At 38.4% G+C, this 22,900-nt stretch overlaps 1 protein-coding gene across 5 annotated transcripts in view; it reads right to left on the reverse strand.

The window, feature by feature from the left end:
- LOC127992986 (mediator of RNA polymerase II transcription subunit 13-like) overlaps positions 1-22,900 on the reverse strand; it is a 65,044-nt gene that overhangs the window by 39,293 nt on the left and 2,851 nt on the right. For all 5 annotated transcript variants that reach the window (XM_052591690.1, XM_052591691.1, XM_052591692.1 and 2 more), the window contains exon 2: positions 602-836. In XM_052591690.1, coding sequence (XP_052447650.1) covers positions 602-836 — 235 coding nt within the window. The remainder of the gene's footprint in view (positions 1-601; positions 837-22,900) is intronic.

Consider the following 22,900-nt stretch of genomic DNA (forward strand, 5'->3'; position numbering starts at 1 on the left):
AAAGAGGAGTTTCTTTGTCACACAGCAGTGCATTCAGTGCTCAACATGCCGTTCACAACACGACCGCTCTTACATTCTCAAACACAGTGCATAAATAACCATTAAATGATTCAAAACTGCACCTATTAAACTAAATTGTAACCCAAAACACACACATGCCACGGTCAGCTTCATCAGCACACAAGAAAACAAACTTGCTGTTTAAAACAATATCATCCCTGTATCATCAAGACAACAACTCGAGCAATGAGCGTCCAGCTCCTAATCATGCTCACAAGTACAGTTTATATATATATATATATACAAATTGTATTTTTTTTAATTGAGCTCATTCTATAATTGATGAACTTGACACAGTTATTGAATCGAACTGAATCAAAAATCAACTGACTTCAATTGAACAAAACTGACTACTGCATTGCAGCATAATGAATTCTGTTTGCATTCTTGAATCACTGTTTTCTTGTTTAACACTGTAAAGGTACTTTGGCACAATCTGACATTAGTACACTCAGCAGTACTTTAACCATATTTCAAAGACAACAAAAGTAATTATGAAATTATTTGTGGTTGCTGTTCAGCACCAGTTAGTCAGTCTTACCCTCCAGCTCACGGTGGATGATATCGGTCAAGTTCGGTTCTTCACCCCACCAGAAGATCCAGAGCTCTTTGGCATCCGGTTTGATCTTGCGCCTCCACACACACAGCAGGTTCGCACGGACGCACTGCATGAAGCTGCGCAGAACCGGGTCGTCCTGCGCTGGAGCGGAAATCCCTGGCCCATACGCCAGAGCGCCAGCACTGTAGCAGCGCCATTTAATGCCCGTCAGCTCGGCCTGCACAGGAGAACAATAAACACATCAGACAATCACAACACCTGGATCTATACATGCCATTTATAATGTCATATCACTGTAATGAAACGCTTTTGATAAGTCAATGATACACAATAAAGAGCAGCTCTATTTGTATCTGATAATGCTGCATTATCTGTGTGCAATTCTCCTGTTTATAAGGCCATTATCTCTGGAGATTAATAGTCATTGGGTCACTGCAAACATCCCTGTCTGAAACAGCATGTGTGCACAGACATTTACCTGGGAGCATCAGTGAATGCTGCATATAATCTGTTCATTCATTAACACATCACTGTCAATGTAATAAATCAATATAAAAAATAAAATGAAAAAGTTTCCCTTTCTTATACTGTCAACTGGTTTATTAAACAATTGCTGATCATTGTTTTCCTTTATGATGTGTGTAGTATGCATATTTTGTGTTATGAATAAGCTGAAAGAGTGTGATATATTCCACCTGTGGGAGCCAAAGACACATTTTTATGAGAATGGATAAACAAAGATTCAAATAAACAGGTAAATTGTTGTAGACAAATGTTAACTGTGACAGCTGTTCACTTTAACTCCAGTGATCAGTGTGTTGAGTCTGAGAGAGACAGTGTTGTGAGAAATCCTCTCAGTCAGTGTTTGACATCTTCAGCGTGAAGGATCAGATCTAAGAGAAGCGTGTGAAACTGTGTGTGATCGGACGCGCTGGAAACACATGCTTCATCACAGAGGAACTGAACTAAGAGAATTCTCTCTTAATGAAGAGAAGTGAGTGAGAAGCTTCACGAGCATCACTGATCCAGCAGATCTCACAGCTGATATCTGAAGAACATGAACATGAAATACACGTGTGTGCTTTCATTACCAGCACAGTCACCTCTTTTTACTTCGATTCAAATTATAATATCACTCTGTCATAACAGAATCTGTCCTGTCCTGCACTTTCTATACAATCTTGTTATGTTTCGGCATTTACCCTTTAAAAATAATGGTTTGATATTCACAGTATTTATGATGATGACATCTTCAATAATATTTCCTATCACATGCTGCAGTATTTCACTGGCCTCATTAAGCATGAGAACACTGACTGTAAGTAATGTGGAGGAGTTTAATGATATCTGCTAGCTGAGGTCATTTTTGGCAATGTTAAAGGATTGACTCAAAACCTCTCTGGAAAGGGACTGGCTTGTAGGTTAATATTTTTTAGATGATTATGTGTGATTTATTAATCTCAGATGCTCCATAGTTCCTTCACTCGGCATCCGATACAAACTGAACACAACACTTTCTCCATGTAAGACAATCTAATCTGTTTAGCTAGTTGTTTAGTTAGCTGTGATTTTAGCGTTGAGGAACTTCTCTCCAGATTTAACTCCACCTGTTCTAATGTTTTAAATGCTGTGGCTCCTTTAAGGGCTTTTCAGTCTAAAGCCCGTACTGAACCCTGAATTGATGATTCTATTCGTTCTCTCAGACGTTGTTGTAGAAGAGCAGAACGAAAGTGGAAAAAGGACAGGCTTCATGTTTCCTTTGAGATATTAAAGGACTCTCTTTTTAAATATGACATGTCGACATTTGTCAGATATTATTAACAAAAACTGTTCTAGACCAAAGACTCTTTTTAACATTATTAATGCTACTCTTAATCCGTCGGCCTGTCGTTTTTCTGAGGATTCTTCTCTTTCATGTGAAGAATTTTTTATTATTTTTCGATGGTAAAATTAGGGATCTCCGGCTGGGGATATCTCCCTCGGTTTGTTATCCATCTAATTGCTCCATCGCAAATACATTTTTTAGTCAGTTTAAACTAATCTCTCTTCCAGATTTGCTGCAAATAGTTGAGCACCTAAAGCCCTCGGGCACGTCTTTGGATATTATTCCTCCTTTTTTACTTAAGCAAGTTTTTATTGACATCGCTCCATATCTTTTGTTTATCGTTAATCGCAGTTTAGAATCTGGCAAAGCATGCAGTGGTTTACCCACTGCTTAAAAAACAGAATCTGGACGGATTCTGGAAAAAAAAAAATTCACAGTTACAAATTTTTTTATCTGACAATTCAATGTTTGAAACATTTCAGTCAGGTTTTCGTAAATGCCATTCTACCGAGACTGCACTCTTGAGGGTTCTTAATGATATTTTGATATCATGTGATTTGGGTGATTTTGCAGTCCTGGTGCTCTTGGATTTGACGGCTGCTTTCGATACAGTCGATCATGCTATTCTCATTGATCGTTTAGAACATTGTGTTGGTCTAAGAGGTGTTGCTCTTGATTGGTTTAAATCATATTTTGCAAATAGGAGTTTTTCAGTCAAGATGGGTGAACATTACTCGAGTAATGCTTTTTTGCCCTGTGGGATTCCTCAGGGTTCTATTTTGGCTCCTTTGCTTTTTTCCCTCTATATGCTCCCACTTGGCTCAATTTTTTAGAAAACATGGTTTGTCATTTCACTGTTATGCGGATGACACTCAGGTTTATTTGCCTGTCAAACGAAACTCTGTGGGTCTTGAGTCTCTTATGACATGTTTGGCAGATGTAAAGACTTGGCTTTCCTTATTTTTTTTTAATTTTCAATGAAAAGAAAACTGAAATTATATTTTCTGGTCCATCTGAATTTTCAAATTCCCCAAAAATTGATTTGGGAGGGATGAATCTGTGTTTAAAATCATGGGTAAAAAACCTTGGCTTCACTTTTGATGATGGCTTAAAGTTTGACCGACAAATAAATTCAGTTGTCAAATCTTGCTTTTTTCAGCTGCGTCTGCTTTCGAAAGCTAAGCCTTTTCTTTCTTTTAAAGATTTTTAAAAAGTAATTCACGTTTTTATTTCATCAAGGCTGGACTACTGTAACTCACTTTACTTTGGGATTAGCCAGACAGCTTTATCCCGCTTGCAGCTTGTTCAGAATGATGCGGCTAGACTCTTGTGTGGCGTCAAAAGGAGGGAGCATATTACTCCTATTTTATGCTCACTACATTGGCTGCCTGTTTGTTTTAGAATTGATTTTAAGATGTTGCTCCTCATCTTTAAATCTCTGAATGGTTTGGCTCCACTTTATCTCAGGGAGTTGCAGACCAAGTATAAACCCACTAGATCCCTTCGGTCTTCCAACCAGGATCTATTGTTTACCCCAAAGTTGAGGCTTAAGTGCAGGGGAGACCGTGCTTTCTGTATTGCTGCCCCCAGGCTTTGGAACACCTTGCCACTGTCCATTAGACTAGCCTCTTAATATTTTTAAGTCCAGGCTAAAGACATTTTTATTTTCAAAAGCGATTGTACAATGTTATAATTATTTTTTTTATTTTTTTTTCGTTGTGTGTTTTTCTCTGTTTTTAATGACCTAATGGAAAGCACATTGGTTATGTTTACGACAGAAGTTGTAGTTAATTGTCCTATATAAATAAATTGTCATTGTCATAGTTTTACAGTATGCAACTTCCAAAATGCAATAAAAGGTTTTTATTAGCTCACCTGGAAACAAAAGTGAATTTACAAGTTACTGGGTTAATAGAGCAAGAGCTATTAAGGAGAACTAGTGCATGAGTTTTCTAACAACTAAAGATTACCAAAAGCAGAAATGTTATGAGGTATGTGTACCAGGATTATTAAAGTTTACTAAATCAAAAAAAAAAAAACTTTTCATTTAGTTTTATTCGATGTACTAAAATAACTAAACCTAAAATAAAAACTATATAGACATTTAAAAAAATATAAAAATAACAAACACAAAATTGCTAAAACAATTAAAAATGAAAATAAAAATGAAAAATACAAAGTAAAACGAATTAAATAAATAAAAAAATAGTATCTCAATGATACTAAATAACATTGACGTACAGAGCAAAAATATAAATATTTTTAATGTATCTTCCAAATATCTAGAGATTCTTGAAACAATAAACATTTATTTTAGAAGCAACACAACACAAAAGATATTTTATATATTTTAACAGACAGATCACACAGTCAGTACATGTGTCCTGTTGTCATTATTGAAATGATTTATTTTATTTTTCATGCTGGTCTATTATTGAAGTAATAACTATTTCAAATAACAGTGCCTCTAAGCAGCAGGTAAACATCTTGTTAGTTGCTGTAGATGTTGGTCAGGTCGTCAGAATAAGCAGCGGTGCGATCATCTCCTGTTCGATCAAAGCTCTGGCTACGCAATAAAACATGGTGACTCTACCAGTGTTTACTCAATTTATACTGATCACAACAAACCTAACAGTGCAGCTGTAACCTCTTCACGTGAATGATACAAAGATTAAATGTTCCTGAGATGTTGCGGCACAAATTGCAAAATTGCAATTGTAGAATTGTTTCCTAAGAATGACCCAGAAATGCTGTTGCATCGACAGGCCTCAAGCAAAAAACTTGGCGGGTGTCAAAACAAACATTATCTGAAGCAAGGAAGAGCTCCTGATGGCCCCAGCTCTGATCTCCTGGACTTCTGAAACACACACACACACACACACACACACAATATATTTCTCTCACACTTGCAGAACTGCTGTCATCTCCAATCATATCCATGGATTGAAGTGTTCACGGGATCAGGAAATAATGCTGATGTCAGTCTATTCTCCTGCAAAAGTGTTCCTGCAAGTATTTGCTAATATACTCTATAAAGTTCTTAACTCCTTTAACAACCACAAATATGCTATAAACATACCATAATGCAGCTGGTTATTCATTGGTGAATTAGTTGGGGATGACATTAGTGTTAACAGCAAGACTTAAATCTAAATTGTAGTACAAGACATAAGTCAATGAGTAAGTCATTCACACTGGATGACAAACCTACTGCAGAAACATCAATGAGAATGGCAGAAACTGCACATAAACAATGAGTTTCACCAACACAGTCATCCAGAGCTTCTTCTGCTATCACTTCCATTAGCTCTACAAGCACTCCAACAGAGAGTCTGAATCAGAGACTGTAGACCAGGGTCTGGACCTCAAGGGTCACCGTCCTGTGACAGGTCTCCAGAAACCAAGGAAGCTACTGATGTTTTCTTAGCATTATAAGTACAGTCACCTTGTGGAATTAAGGTTTTTTGCTACTGTCGCCTTTGGCTTGATTAGTTAGAACTCAAAAGACACTTAATTTTCAGTCATATTATCAATTTGACAGCACTGACACTATAAGAACAAAACGGAACTGATCTTAATAATGATTCTGTCATATCTGTCATATGCAGGGCTCTGTATTCATTTAGTGTTTGTTCTCTGAAAATCAGAAAGAGGGTATCAATGACAAAAGGAAGCCTTTAGGGTCTGTCGACACAAAACATAGTGTCCATGAAACATTAGACATGTTCTGATCGGCACTGGAGACTCAACAGCATGAACCGAGGCGCTTTCATTGCTCCTCTTAAATTATCAGTAATAAAAGAATCTCCATGCTTTCCACAAAGGACATCAATAACAAAACTCACAGAGACAGTAGGAGAATTCTAGAGCAGATAATAAGCCAACAGTCCGACCCCTTCAATTATAACCCACTGGAATTAAATGAACCCAATCACTGTGTCATTTCTTGTTTTGGGCTCGCTCGAGTTTGAGAGGAGCACACGACGGCCTCAGGACTCTAAACAGAGGCTTTCATTCTGCTGCCACCTTTACCAGGCCACACAACAGCAGAAGGTGCCGCTGTACCCGTTCCGTCACAGACATCAGCCTCGGGAGTGCAGAGAAGAAAAGCGACCTAATTAGAGCAGGCATCGTCCCGCAGGGCAGAGTGACGGATGGACCTGCCAATCATCAGCCAGGAGCCTCGCACCACAAAACACCGTGTCAAGCGCCGACTTCTCACCTGTCAAGGGCCGTCTCAGCGGGCAAACAGCCTGACTGTAGTTATGAACAATGAACAAAGCTGACTGAAGTCGCTTTGCTGGCAAACAAAGGCCACAAGGCAGATTCAGTTCAACACGGCAGAGCAACCTAAACCGCTGTCCCTGTTTATGCTAAATTATTAACAGGCAGATAAATAAACCAAAGCCTCCTTTACCAGCTCATCTCCTGTGTGACTTAATTAACTCTGACAGGCACGGAGAGACGGGAGCGAGAAAGAGAGGGAAGTCGAAACAGTTGCTAGGCAACATACAACATCTGTAGGATTTCAGCAACTTATTCCATTTTCAGGATTCTGTCTCCAGGGTTACAGCAGAGTGATGCTGTTGCCAGCCATTCGCAAGGCTTTTCTATTGACTGCACAGGACAAAAGGGATGTAATTCGCACCAGCTCAAGGTTTCACATGCTCCATGATCATAACTTCACTGGAAAACGTGAACAGAGTCTTGATTTGTCGCCAGACAGCTGACTGCACGCTTCTGTCCGGCAGGATCGTATCGCTGGATCAACCTGGCATTCAAAAGGTTCAAAGATCACCCACTCAGATCTTCAGTACTCCTGTTTATCTACTCATAACTATCTGTCTACCCAAACAGACTCATTTGGCAGACACTCTGGTCAGTCACTGTGTAGCTTTGTAAACATTACATTTTTCAGACACTTTTATCCAAAGGGACTCACACTGCATTTAAGGGTATATACCGTACTTCATGCATTTCTTTGGATACGACCTTGCAGTTGATAAAGCCATACTCTGTTGAGTTGTTGAGCTGAAATCTTTGTTTGGGAAAGGAGATCAGTCACATGATTCGCAGATCACAGTAGTGTAATAATCCACAGCAGAATGCATAACATTACAGCACTGTTGTGAGGATCACCATTCATGAAACATCACTGCATGCAAAATGAGCAGCAGCTGAAGAAAACATTTGCAGTCAACATCAGGGCTGCTCAACACGGCCAAATGTGTGATAACAATATATTTTTTATTTTTTCCAAATCTTATGATAGCGATATTTATCACAACATGCATTTACTATGGATGGGGAAGGAAATGCTTTTCACAAGTTTGTTAGACCTTGAGAATGAATGTAGATAATTATTTGTATTTTCTTTTCACAATTAAACTCCACAGATTACCCTTTAATTTAGGGCTTCGTGGAATCTGTTTTATTTTCCCCTAAATTCTGTTTTCCATTCGATTTTTAGTGTTTTTTTAGTGTTTAATTCACAAAGTTCCTCAGTCAAAGCTCATAGCAGTGATCATCTGAGCACTGCACCCTGAACAGGTCACAGCCTACCACTGTAGATCGCCATTTATATTCTACCACTTATTTGCTTGCCAAATGGGTGTGGGATTGATTCATAAAGTACAACCTGATTTCACTGCACATCCATCATAACAATGCAGGACAACAGTTGCACTGTTGAATTTGCAGTTTCAGTTAAAGCATCAAACCTCACACAGTGGCTTCCTCTTCTTCAACGCTTATCTTTATATCAAGTCCTCATCACTAACTGCTTGAACTTTGGACACATATAAAGACTAAATGCTCTGACTATATTGCAGTCGGAATGTAACAGTCGGCTGCATTCAGCAGCACCACTGGAAACATCAATATAACCTTGAGGTGGAGCAGACGGCTAGGACCATCACCATCCTTTAAGTCCAGCATGCGTGGCAGCAGGGCCAGCACGGGCTGCCAGTCGGCCTGCATTTCTGCCAGTTCTTCTTTGCTATTCCCTGGTGTGTCTCTGCACGCAGGAACACCAGAAGCTAAGAATAGCACACAGCTGGCACTGCAGGGCTTACATATTTCACAGTCAAACCACCAGCGCTCACGAATATCAGCCTGCAGACGCAGCACTGATGAAACTCAATGAAGCTGTGTGTCTGCGGCACTTCAGCCATTAAAACATTAACAACACCATTAAATCCAGAGCTGCTTCTCAAATTAGAGGTCATTCGCTTAATTAGTGTTGTTAGATGTCAATTGTTCACTAGGACTAGCGATGACAGTGATGCGCCAAATCCTCTATCACTGAGGTGGTTGAGTACGTGTTTATGCTTCAGTCATGAATGATCCTCAGATCAGGCGTGATGTTGAGAAGAGTGTCCTGATACTTCACTGAGTGATCAGACCATTTTCACATGCTGGATCAGAAGAAGCACTGTTGTAGTGCAGACAGGGTATACCCAAGTATATGGCGCATACCCACTGCTTTATCAGTTGGCATTGTTTATGCCCTCTGATGTGCATCATTCAGTAGTGTTCTTCATTAGTCTAAATCAGTGGTTCCCACACTTCCTTGGTTTCTATCACCCCCACCGCACTACTCCAGTTAAACACCACATTTTTAACTGCAATAATACAAACCTTCCTTGTATACAGGGCATGACATTAACTTTTGTGCTCACCAGCCACTGTAGCTTGTGGTTTTCCAAAATTAGTCCAGCATTTTTGATTCATTCAAGAAAGTCCCTGTCCCAAATTGCACCCTAAACCCTTGCGGTCTTCCTCTGAGTCCATACTTTCGTGACATAATGCCCCTTCACCCCAGTGTGAACAGTAAAGTATGTACTTATTTGGTGAAGATGAAAAAGTACACACCTTGGATTGCAAGCTTAGGGACATCCTAGTATTATGTCATACAAATGCATGTTTATATTAATATTTTCTGCAAATTAGGTCTTTAAAAGTGATTATTAGTAACTTAAAACGGGCAGTTTCTTCATTAGAGCAATTGGGCGAAGCACCACTACAGTGTGAAAGGGAAGGATTTTTTGGATTTATTGCGAATCACAATTTTTTTTGTTTCAAATACAGACCACGATTCTGAACAGACAACTAAACAAAATAGCATGTAATTTACTAGAGGTTCAGAAAAATTGTAAAATGCTGCAGTCTATTTATTACTTTATTTTAGTTTTTATTATTTAAAAAACAAATTGGATTTATACAGGTTATTCTTTTTTTGGAAACAGCACCGCTGGAAACTGAAAAGGTCTGCAAAAGGTCATGCAAACTGCCCGCCACATTGTTGGAGGTGAGCTTCCCTCCTCCAGGACATCGGAGCATAAGGAAAGCCTGGAGGACATTCAGAGACTCTAGCCACCCGTCCTACAGACTGCTCTCTCTGCTGTACTAGCCGACTGAGGGATAGCTTTTTCCTAATGACTAATGAACAGTCCGAACTAATACACCATACAGCACCCTACAGCATACTCCTACAATACAGTATGCCACACACTGCAATTTAACTCCAACACAGTTCAATACTGGACTATACATACATAATGCACTAAATACAATAATGTATCTGCTACCACTGGATACCATTTTGGATAAAAGTGTCTGCTAAATGCATAAATTAATAAATAAATGAAAATGAATTATGTAAATCTATGTGTACAAAATGCAGAATGTGTACATACTGTGTATTGCTAACTGTAAGTATGTACATAGTCATACTGTGTATAACTGAGTATTGCTAACTGTACTGTATGTCTAAAAGTACACTGTGTGTACTGAGTATACAGTATGTATGGGGAATATTGCACATTGTCATCTGTATAAGTCTGTATGTCTATATGTAAATTGTTTCTGCACTGTCTGGAGCACGTTCCCATGAATTTCAATCACCAAGGCACATGTGCTGTAGTGATGTGACAATAAAAGTGATTGGATTTAATATAATGAGGCTGTTTTTTGAAATTCTTTTGTCAATGAAATAAAATCGGTAATATTCTAGTTATGGTAATTCGATGTCCATTGTTACATTTATAGCCCATAATTCAATCACTCATTGTTTTTGTAAGACACCAGTAAAAACTGGACAGACCTGTGGACAGCCAAATGTACAGTGTGTGTGTTTGTGTGCTTGTATGTATGTGGGAGAAATGGACACTACACTAAACTACACTAACACACAACTAGATACATTTTTTGTTTATGCTTCACAGGTTGTCTCTTCTTTAGCAGTGTGAAGTCCATTGATATCATCAAGGAGCATCGAGGTGTATCTCTCTAGAAAGAGAATGAATGAAATTCAAGCACCTAGCCAGGGAAATAGAGAGACAAGTTTGTCAGCCTTGAGAAAGGTGAGGAACATGCTCTAGGGCACACACTTCATGTGTGAAGATGGTAGAACAATAGAAAGAAGCGGTCATTGAGAATGTAGTGGAGGCTGAGTGAGTCCTACATGAAGGAAACTGAAGCTGTATTTCAAACAGCCTACCACTTGGCCAAAAAGAACAAACCCTTTTCTGACCATGAAAACCTCATTGAGCTGCAGGGACTGAATGGTATAAAGATGGGCTTAATACTTCATTTTTGTTACAGTTACACAAATGTGACCCTGGTCTTAATGTCAATTTTTCGAAAGAGAATGAGAATTATACATCATCTAAAAGCTGAATAAATAACCTTTCCATGATCAGGATTAGGATTTGACAATATCTGGCTTGATACAACTATTTGAACATATGGAATGCAAAACAATAAAATTACTTAGAAATCACCATTGAAATATGGTAAGAAATTTACAAAATATCTTCATGGAACATGATCTTTACTTAATATCCTATTGATTTTTGGCATAAAAAGCCCTTTAAGAAGCCCTTTAAGAATGCTTGTTCTGATGAGAGGAGGTCCAACAAAGAGAAGCAAATGTACAGAGGATTATTTGGCTGTGTTCAAAGTACTGAAATTCTTTGTGACATTGGGCTCATGTATGACACACTCCATGAACTAAGTGTCCTGTCACATCAGGCTAGTTCTTTAACTCTCCTCAGAGCAGAGCAATCGGAGTGATGCATACATTCATAGAGAGTCCAGGTGAGAAATATGGTGAGGCTTTAAAAGCAAAAGAAAGAGAGGTGTATCAATCTATAGCCTTGAAAAGAAATACAAAGCTCAATTCTATCAATCCAGGCCAGTTCTTACAAAGCCTTGTGACGAATCTTGAGCAACGCTTTTCTTTCGAAGAAGAGACTATCAAGGACCTCAACATTCTTGATCAGAGTATATGGCCATCGAACCCCAGCATCTGCCATGGTGAAAAACAAGGTGAGGGTGAAGTGACATTCAGCCAAGTATGGTGACCCATACTCAGAATCTTTGCTCTGCATTTGACCCATCCAAAATGCACACACACAGAGCAGTGAACACACACACACACTGTGAGCACACACCCGGAGCAGTGGGCAGCCATTTATGCTGCGGCGCCCGGGGAGCAGTTGGGGGTTCGATGCCTTGCTCAAGGGCACCTAAGTCGTGGTATTGAAGGTGGAGAGAGAACTGTACATGCACTCCCCCCACCCACAATTCCAACCCTCTAACCATTAGGCCACGACTTCCCCCTTCCCCACAAGTTAAGCGACTGTGCAAGTAATTTAACTCGCACACAAACCAAGCACTGAATGGGATCTGGGACCTACTGGAAGAGCCCAACAGTGAGACCAATGACCTAAAACCACTCATTAACTATTTGAAAACATTCCCTATCAGCAAAGCAGAGTGTGAGAGGAACTTCAGCCTTATGAACAATGTATGCACAGACTAAAAGTTTGTCCTTCTGATCTTCAAACATATCAAACTTGATGATTATTAACATCAATGGAACCCCTACTTCCAAGTTTAAACCTAGAAAGTATACAAAGACCTGGTTGAAGAGCCACCGTGCTGCCTCTTCTGTGCGTTCCAGACAATGCAGTGTGAAAACCCCTGCAGAGAGCAAGTCTGTCTGGAATATTCTGTAAAAACCTGCACTGACAATAAATCTTGTGTTCAAAATCAGTTATTTGTTATTTCATATTATTTCAAGTATGTCATTCCTTACCTAACCTTGAGCCAAAAATATGAACACTTATTGAGATATTTGGCAAGTTCAAGTTTCAAGTTTATTTATCATGTGTACAATGTCAGAGACAATTGCACACTTAAATACTTAGGTTCAGTCTCCTGCATTCTACATCCGTGCAATACAATATAAGAGCAATATAATAATAATAATAAAATAAAACATAAAATCAAGTCTTGTACTATGTGCAGTCTGTTTTTAGAGTGAAAATGGTCTTTGTAAAGAAAAAAAAAATAGGTTGAGAGAATATATCACTGTGGTTTTAATAATTATATTGTAAAAACGTATACATTTTACGTATACATTATATTTAACTAAATATTGTTATTTGTTTAACATATTGTTTTAAGGTAAATATATTGTTGCATTATTTTAATGATGATGATATGTTAATGTTGGTTAAAAATAAACATCTCAGACTGAAACACCATGCTTGCTTTAAAAAAAAAAAAAATTGGGGGCATAAATTAAGAGTATACCCACTTCTGAAGGCCTCCCTACACCACTGTGAAGGAACATGACACACATCTACAGACACTCCTCAAACACTGCAGCAAAGTCTCCTAGTATCCCACTGCCAGACACTGGTCTCACCAGGTGTCACTGTCAGCTCCATCTGTCTGTTCTCTATAGGGTGACCGTGCAGGACAGTCCTGAGCTTTGTTCAGTGTCCTGCCAGTCATGAGCAGTATCCCCTAATTCAATTTTGCCTGTATTCTTTTTTCCTTCCCTGAAATGATAATGCCACAATAAAATGAATAAAAAAACAACTATGATTGGGGTCTAAAAATCCATTTGTGAATCCATCTCATTTTAACTGGAGAGGGAAAAATAACCAATAATCACATTCATAGAGAGGATTTTTTCCCATATGATTACTGTATAAACTGAGCCTGATCAAATGTGAACTCTGACTGATGGTTTAATATAGCTACACCAGCGAGGACTTCATATAGACACATGCTGACCTTTTTAAACAAATTTAAATGGACAGTTCATTCAAAAATGAAAATCTGCTGTCCTGAAGAATGATTTGTTTGCAAACATTTCATCATTTTGGACATTTGCCTGAGGCTCTGGATTACAAGTAAAAATGGTGTAAATAATGTTTAGTTTCTTGCACAGACTGACAGTTTCACATTATAAGACCTTAATATATCATCAGGAGCCATGGGTATTAATTGTGTGTTGCTTTTTTGACCCTCGAAGAGCTGGTACACATTGACTTAAACTGAATCACCATGGACCTCAGTTTCAGCTAAAAATCTTCTTTACTGTTTTACTAAAGAAAGAAAGAAAACTCAGCTTCATCTTGGATGGCCATCATAGAATGAGTAAATTAACAGTAAGTAAATTAATTCATTTCTGGATGAACCAGTCCTTTAATAAATGTATAATTTAATAGCTTATATGCACTGTTAAACGTTATCATTCAGCTTCACTGCAAATATGATTCATGCAAACCAACATTTACAGTTTAACAGTAGTAATATCTCTCTCACACATCCTGCAACAGAGCAATAACTAGGTGGTTGCACAAGTTCATTGTGTATCATCACGTCATGATCAGAGCACTGTGTGTGTGTGTGTGTGTGTGTGTGTGCGACCTGAAGGGGGTGTGTCTGTTGCTCTGACTCAAACTTTCAGTGGTGACTGCAGTGAGCAAGGCAGAAACTGGGCTGTAGCTTGAACTCAGGAAATGCACACACACACACACACACACACAATACTTTCCTAAAACGAAAACAGATTCCTCTGCTCCCACACTCCTCTCTCTCTCTCTCTCTCTCTCTCTCTCTCTATGCAGCTGGACATGTTTTTGGAGCTCAAACACGTTTTTAGACATTGCTGTCTTGTTTTCCTATTGGTGGCAAGAGTTTCCATGCGTGCTGTTTTCTGTCAGTCTTCTGTGAAAGTGTGTTTGTGGGAATGTGTGCACTGGTTTCAATATTGACTTGAAGAGAGAGTTTCTTACTGAAGAACACACAAATGCACAGCTGTCACTCTGTGAATCACAGTCTCACCATCATTGCATACCCTTCATTCACAGTCATGAGCCAATGAAAAAACTTGAATTATCATCCAAAACACATCTAACTTTTTGTGACATTTAAATAACAGTTCCTGTCTTCATTTTGAAAGTTAATAATCAAACTAGCAAACTAACACAAGATGAAATGTCTGTAAGGTAAATAAGGCTGTGTTTAATTATAATTATCTTTAAACATTTACATTTTTATTTATTTAGGTATTTGAAATGAATCAATAAGAATTCAAATTATTAATTTTGATAATGTTTAATACAAAGACACAAGCAATCTGTCATTAGTTAAATTACTATATGCAAACATGAAAGGCTGCTCTATCTTTTGTGATATTATACTATATATTGTAGAAATAGAGAACTAGAATGCCCCATTCTATTTCTGATAAACTCCGCTGCTCTGATAAAAATAACCATTTCAAATATTCACAGGAGAATAGTGAAAAATATTGTTTCCTCAAAAATATGAAGCAGCACAACTGTTTTCATGATTAAAATAATGGAAATGGTAACTGGCCAGCAAATCAGCATATTAAAATGATCATGTGACACTAAAGATTGAAGTCATGCTGCTAAAAATTCAGCTTCCATCACAAGAATACAGTAGCCTATATGTTAAAACATTCCAATAGATATTTAAATGGATAATATTTCACAATATTACAGTGTTTACTAGAGTTGGGGTACTCGAACTTGGACTCGGACTCGAGTCCAACTTTGAATGAACTCGGACTTGTCACGCACTCGGGTGAATTTGTACTCGGACTTGACACGGACTTGAACATTTTGGACTCGGAAAATATTCCGAGTACAGTCGAGTCCACGTCATGTGTAACAATAAAACCAGCATAAAATTGAAATGATAAATTAATGAATGTCTCCCCTTCTGTCATTTTACTGCACCTCACCGGCAGGCAGAAGTCTCATGCTTGCAGACGAAACACACGCACCACTCACTGGATATCAATGTGGATTAGTGATGGGAAGTTCGATTCTTTTCCGCGAACCGGTTCTTTCGGACGGTTTGATTCAATAAACCGGTTGAAAAAAAAAACAGTTCACCGGATACATAATCCATTGCGATGTATTTGTTATTAAATGAACTTACGTTTCGTCAGATTGCCCTTCATTCAAGCCCTCGGTTTACCCGCACTCATTACATTAGCACAAAATCAGTTCAGAATCAATCACCAAAAGAATCAGTTCGGTTCAGACGCGCTGTGAGTCAGTCGGCTTCATGCTGAATCACGAATGCGCAGTATCATCAGCTCCTCGGTTCTCGAATCGGACGCGTCCGAAAGAAAGGGTTTTCGGTTCAGTTTACTGACGATCTGAAAACTGATACAACCGGTTCTTGACTCGAGAACGAGAATCGCTCAAAACCCGGGTAGGAAAATCTGACAGGGTAGGATAAAATGTCAGGACACCGGCACATGCTGCAGTTCAGTATCATCAGCTGCTCTACTCGTGTTCATGTTCTGTTTACTACAAACTCAGTTTGTGAATCTGTCATCATTAACTATAAATACAGTACAGATATTTCATAAATCATCCCTTATTCATATTAAACATGGAGTCTTTAGAGTCTTAATTATTGTCCAACTTCCCTGAAAACCCCTTTGGCCCATATACATAATCTACAATATACAAATTAGAAACATGTAGCCCCTATCTTAACAAAAAACGTGTATATATATATATATATATATATATATATATATATATATATATATATATATATATATATATATATATATAGTTTTATCACACTTTCCGATGTTTAACAAAATACTTGAAAAATTACACGCATGCGCAGTATCATCAGTTCATCGGTTCTCAAATCGGACGCCTCCGAAAGAAACGGTTTTCGGTTCAGTGTACTGGTGATCCGAAAACAGATGCAACCGAGTACCAAAGACAGCAGCAGCAACCAACAGATGCTGCACAGCTCAGCATTGCAGGATTTGCAAGACCAGAACTGACCAAACAGCAATGCAACTCTATGATGCAAGTTCTCCAAGACAACAAGAAATTCATAATTTCTCAAACAAAAGGTTAGGAAAAGGGGCACTGATACAGACCAATAAAATGTAGTTTCTTAATATATCCTCCTCTCAGATTCACATAGAGTGGTGAAAAAATCCTTTGACATGGTTAAAAATAATAAATAGTCTTGTTGCCCATTACGTTTCCCTCCAGTGGGTGCAGTTCTCAGTAATATGATAAGCTGCACTCTACTTTTGTGTCCTAAAAGCTTTTTTTTTTGGGAGGGGGGGGGGGGGTCGACAGCTTATAAAAACGTAGTTCTGTGTGTGTGTGTGTGTGTGTGTGTGTGTGTGCATAGTACATGTGTATGTGTGTGTATGTGTTACGCTATAATGAGCTATAACTGTCCGACTGGACAAGAGACTTTAATTCATTCAACAACACATTCAAAAACACTGATTCATTCAAAGAGAGATGTAATGAAACGTGCTGTTGAAATCATTTTAACTTTGATCGCCATGTTAGAAGGCTCAGCTGACCAATGCGTTGATGCTAAGACAGACATGTTCCTTGAACATGACAACCTATTTTCACAAATATATATGACTCGCAAGTAAATCGCACATGATCAGTTGATCTCTCGCTCATTCGATGTCTGTTTAGGCTTGTTAAAGTCCCCATAAAATCAAAATTAATTTTTTTTGGGTGTTTTCACTGCTTACAGTAAGTCATTTGTGGATTAATGCTTATTGGTGACGCAAACCATTTCAAACTATTCAGTTCGTATCGTTGAACTAGTCCCGGAAGAGAAGACAATGCTGAATGAAGTCATAGTTTTTGTTATTTTTGGACCAAAATGTATTTTCGATGCTGCAACAAATACTACTTGATGTTTTTCTTACCTTTCTGGACATGGACGGTATACCGTACATAGGTTTTTAATTGAGGGACAGAAGGCTCTCGGACTAAATCTAAAATATCTTAAACTGTGTTCCGAAGATGAACAGAGGTCTTACGTGTTTGGAAGGACATGAGTCATGACATAATTTTAATTTTTGGGTGAACTATCCCTTTAAGTGCAAATCTATGGATCCTCTGTACAAATCAGCATGGTACACAGTATGTTATCATTACTAACATATGTAATATTCAGTACACATGCACGAAGTGTAAAATGAGAAGGGCGTAACCCTATTATAGGAGTTATCCTGACAGCCCTAGTGCTACCTGAAGTTTTTCAGGTAAGTATAACAGAAATATGCACGTACATAAATACCACAGAAACTGAATAATCTATTTAACTTTAAAATAACACTGGTTAGTCTTAAATGTATAAATAAACATTAGTGACAGACAGCAGCAGCTTTATTTAGGTTACTGTCTCTTTAAGACAGTTTTGTTTCTCAACTGTTTACAATTCACTTAATAGTCTGTAACCAACAATGTTTAGTATAAATCGACTGATTACGTGAATACATAATTTTATATGTATTTGGCCGTTTACATACAATGGGCCCTATCTTGCACCCAGCGCAATTGACTTTGTACACCCACGCATGTGGCATTCCTATTTTGCACCCTCGCAAAGCGCGCTTTTCCCTCCACAGAAGCACGTCGCTAAACTAGTGAATGAACTTGCGCTCCCTGGGTGGTTCGGCGCAAAAAAGTAGGCGTGTTCCGGCGCAAACAATCCCTGGTGCTATTTTGCTGTTCCATTAAACAATTGCGCCACTGACCAGAAAAAACCTAGTCTAAAGTCTGCGGCGCGTTGAGCGTTGTTCATTATGCTATTTTAAGGGCGCATGCTTGACCATAATGTATAGCGTGCACAACGCGCATACACTTTCCTCATGTAATCTACACAGATGCAACAGTTATTTTTGCAAATCATAAATTGTTACACTAAAAAATATTAACACGTGAGATGACGGAAATCATTGTGGTGTGCCACGAAGATGTGAAAAAATAGGCATACATTTAGCTTACAAATTATTCAGGCTAATTGTAGTAATTAAGGATCAGACCTGTTGGCCAAATAGTGGCAAGACATATGTGTATATAAGGACATCTGACAAATTGTGGCTTTGACACTTGCGTTTCAGATCGTTAAAATAGGGCCCAATAAGTCACAACACCGCTTAATGTAGTTGCGTGCTCTCAGATGCAGCTTTATGTGTGTGCGCTTTGGGTGTGAGCTCACATAAAGCAGTCTCACAGTTTAAAATCGAAAGACTCAAAAGCATGTGCAAATGATACATTCCGTAATCTGTCCAACTTCCACGCTGAAATATTTATGGGTATATCCCGCATTACAAGCACGCTGAAACACCCACCAGTTTTATAATAAAGCAGCACAATATTTATCAACCTGCCCAACAAATTTTTCCCAGTCTGACATTACCAAAAGAAGGCAAATCTGTCAACACTGTCTGTGAGTTTGATGGAGGGTAAATTATGTGAGAGGAGGCAATGCCTCCATCGCGACATGATTGGATTTGACTGGTTATGTTAGGTTGTGATTGGTCCATGTGATAAATCCCGCCTTTTGTGCTTTTGCACATTCCACATTAGCGAATCAGTCTGAATGAACAATACAATGGTGATAGTGGTAAGACTCATTTACAAAATTAAGTAAACAACTCACTACGTTAAGTAAATCTCTGTGTCTGCGACCAATATTTACTGAGCTTTGATGAACGATGAACCGAATAATTAAAAAAGTTGACAGTTAACGAATATCTGAACATAAGTTTATTAACATAAATATTTTGTTTAAATTGTTACTGCCTTGAGTTAATATTTTTGAATAAATCTAAAATGCTTAAAAAACTAACTTGATATGCATATCTTGGCTTTGATAAACAGAATATTGATTACATTGTTAAAGGGATAATATGATGCGATTTTAAGTTTTCCACTCTTTACTCTTTACTGCGTTCTTGTTTTTACGCACATATCTTCCTATAATAACTTTCCATGAAGAGACAATTTTGGCAAAAAAAAAAAAAAAAAAATTAGATTAAAAAAATTAATAATACTAATAATAATAATAATAATAATAATAAAGGCTTTACATTATTATAAGTATAAAAAATGTAGGGTTTTATTTTGGAGGGGTGCTCGTCCTTGTAACCTACGAATAGTTTGCATCCCTGGGTACTGTACTTGCTGCCAGTGTGGAGCCCACAAATCAATATAAATAAATATAATTACAGTTGCTGGATATTGGCAGGAACTTGAACACACTGTCGTATTCGCTGATCCAGAGTAGTGTTGTCACGGTACCAAAATTTCAGTATTCAGTACCGATACCAGTGAAAATCCACAATTTCGGTTACAAAGCAAAACACAAAAATATGCTAATAAAAAAAACCCACATTTTTTTATCATTAAAAATAAAACCAATGCCATTCTTTATGATTATTTACAATTGTGATTAAAGTTTTTCTCCAAGTAATATAATTATGAAAAACTGTAAACAAGTTTCACCCAAATTGTATTTATTTTTTATTGATTTTATTTTTTGGTAAATAAATGGCATTTGCTATAAAAATGTAACATGTAAGAAATATTGTGTGATTTATTTCTTTAAAAAGTTTTAGCAATGTTTTCAACAGTAGTAGCAGTATCACATACATTCTACTAAATAATAGTAATATGTCTAGCACAATGCCTTTGTGTAAAAAAAAAAAAAAACTTTTATTTTGACGTGTTACCGTGAATACCTTTGAATAGACACTGGTTTTATTCAAATAAAAAAAAAAATGAAAAATGCTTGTGAAGTGACTCAAAACAGTTCTGCTGATGTTGTTTATGTTTATGTTTTTATGTCCTCATTGAGACGGCAGATGCTGAAATTACTGCAAGCATAACGGGCTTCAGTCGTAGTTTTATGTAGTAAACAAACCCGCACATCTCTGCCATTCATTCCTTCACACAGAGGCGCAGAACATGCAGGATTCATATTTCAACCAACGTTTGTGGCTTAACATTTACAGATACTGGTCCATATGGAGATTTGATTTGATTAATTTATGCTAACTTTGACAAATTCGGTGACTGTCCATATTAAAATGTAAGTTTCATTTTCATGGCTGGATTTTGAGAATCCGTCCTCGTTTTCTGCTTCGCGGAAATCATAGCACTGAATGCGTCAAGAACCCGGTTGACCGGGCAAATAAATCTGGTACCGTGACATTTTCATTTTTTTAGTACCGACTAGGTACCGAAGTACCGGGTCTTTTGACAACACTGATCCAGAGCATCCCAACATGCTCAATGGGTGACGTGTCCAGTAAGTATGCTGGCAATGCAAGAACTGGGATGTTTTCAGCTTCCAGGAATTGTGTGCAGATCCTTGCTACATGGGGCCGTGCATTATCAAGCTGCAACATGAAGTGATGGCCGTGAATGAATGGCACAACAATGGGCCTTCATCCGTGAAGAGAACACCTCTCCAAAGTGCCAGAGGCCATCGAATGTGAGCATTTGCCCACTCAAGTGGGCACGAACTGCAGTCAGGTCAAGACCCCGATGAGGACAACGAGCATGCAGATGAGCTTCCCTGAGACAATTTCTGACAGTTTGTGCAGAAATTATTTGGTTATGCAAACCGATTGTTGTAGTAGCTGTCCGGGTGACTGGTTTCAGATGATCTTGGAGGTGAAGATGCTGGATGTGAAGGTCCTGGGCTGGTGTGGTTACAATTGTTCTGCAGTTGTGAGGCCGGTTGGATGTACTGCCAAATTTTCTGAAATGCCTTTGGAGACGACTTATGTGAGTGAGTGAAGTGAGTGAAGTGACATACAGCCAAGTACTCAGAATTTGTGATCTGCATTTAACCCATCCAAAGTGCACACACACTGCAGTGAACACATACACACTGTGAACACACAGCTGGAGCAGTGGGCTGCCATTTATGCAAAGGCTTCCGCGGAGCAGTTGGGGGTTCAGTGCCTTGCTCAAGGGCACCTCAGTTGTGAGACTCGAACCCACAACCTTAGAATTAGGAGTCCAACTCTCTAACCACTAAGCCATGACTTCCCCCTTATGGTAAATAAATTAATATTCAACTCATGGGCAACAGTTCTAGTGGACATTCCTGTAGTCAGCATGTCAATTGCACGCTCCCTCAAAACTTGTGACATCTTTTTTGAGTGGCCTTCTATTGTGGCCAGCCTAAGGCACTCCTGTGCAATAATCATGCTGTCTAATCAGTATCTTGATATGCCATACCTGTGAGGTGGATGGATTACCTTGGTGAAGGAGAAGTGCTCACTAACACACAAAAATAATTATTGTTGTAGAGTGTGAGAAATATTATGCTATATTGATGTGTGCATGCCCAGTAGTTTTTGCTGTAGATTATGCCATCTAGCCTTAAAGGTTTAGTTCACCCAAAAATGAAAATTAGCCTGTGTTTTACTATCCCTCAAAGCATCAGCATCAGGTGTATGTGATAGAGTTATATTAAAAACTGTCCTGGTCCCTCCAAGTCTTTCAATGGGGGTAAGCAGGTTTTGGTTGCACTTTATTTTACAGTACGTGTACTAACATGTACTTGTAGTGTACTTACAGTGTATTTATCTAAGAAAGTTCTGGTAATACAATGTAACTACATGGGGTAGGGTTAGGTTTAGGGCTAGGTTCAGGGTTAGAACCTAGTTATTACATAGTTATTGTAATTACTATAATAAGTACATAGTATGTACATGGGGAACAGGACTGTAAAATAAAGTGCTACCCTGTGTCTCACGAGATCTGACTGATCTCGCAAGAATGTGACGATATCCTCGCCCAGACCTTTCAAATATATTTGCATTACACTTGCCCTTTCGCCACTTTATGAGCACTTTATCATTTGACTTGAGTAAAACTAGCGGAGCTGTTGCCATGGTGAATCATAATATCGGAGCTCCATAAATTATGGCTTTTCATGGTCATGGTGCACGTGCTAAACTCAGTCAGCCTACTCAGAGTTGACTGAACTTACACAATTCAGCTGTTCTGAACGCGAAAACTCAAGAGTTTCCCATCTCAGTGTTGGTTGAACCTCCTTAGTGGAACAGTGAGCATGATTTCACCAAAAGATGTTGATCCAGGAACATGTCTTACTCCGCAAAATCACAGCGACCTTAGTGAAACGGACTGAGTGGAGGCGGGACTAATTTGTATATTCATAGACCCATATATAGTAAATGATTTAAGGGTGTAGAGCAGGGTTCCTCAAATCTTGCCCTGGAGGGCCAATCTGCTGCAGAGTTTAGCTTCAACCCTTATCAATCTCACCTACCTGTGATTTTC

This window comes from Carassius gibelio, chromosome A5 (genome assembly GCF_023724105.1).
Source record: "Carassius gibelio isolate Cgi1373 ecotype wild population from Czech Republic chromosome A5, carGib1.2-hapl.c, whole genome shotgun sequence".
NCBI lineage: Eukaryota > Metazoa > Chordata > Actinopteri > Cypriniformes > Cyprinidae > Carassius > Carassius gibelio.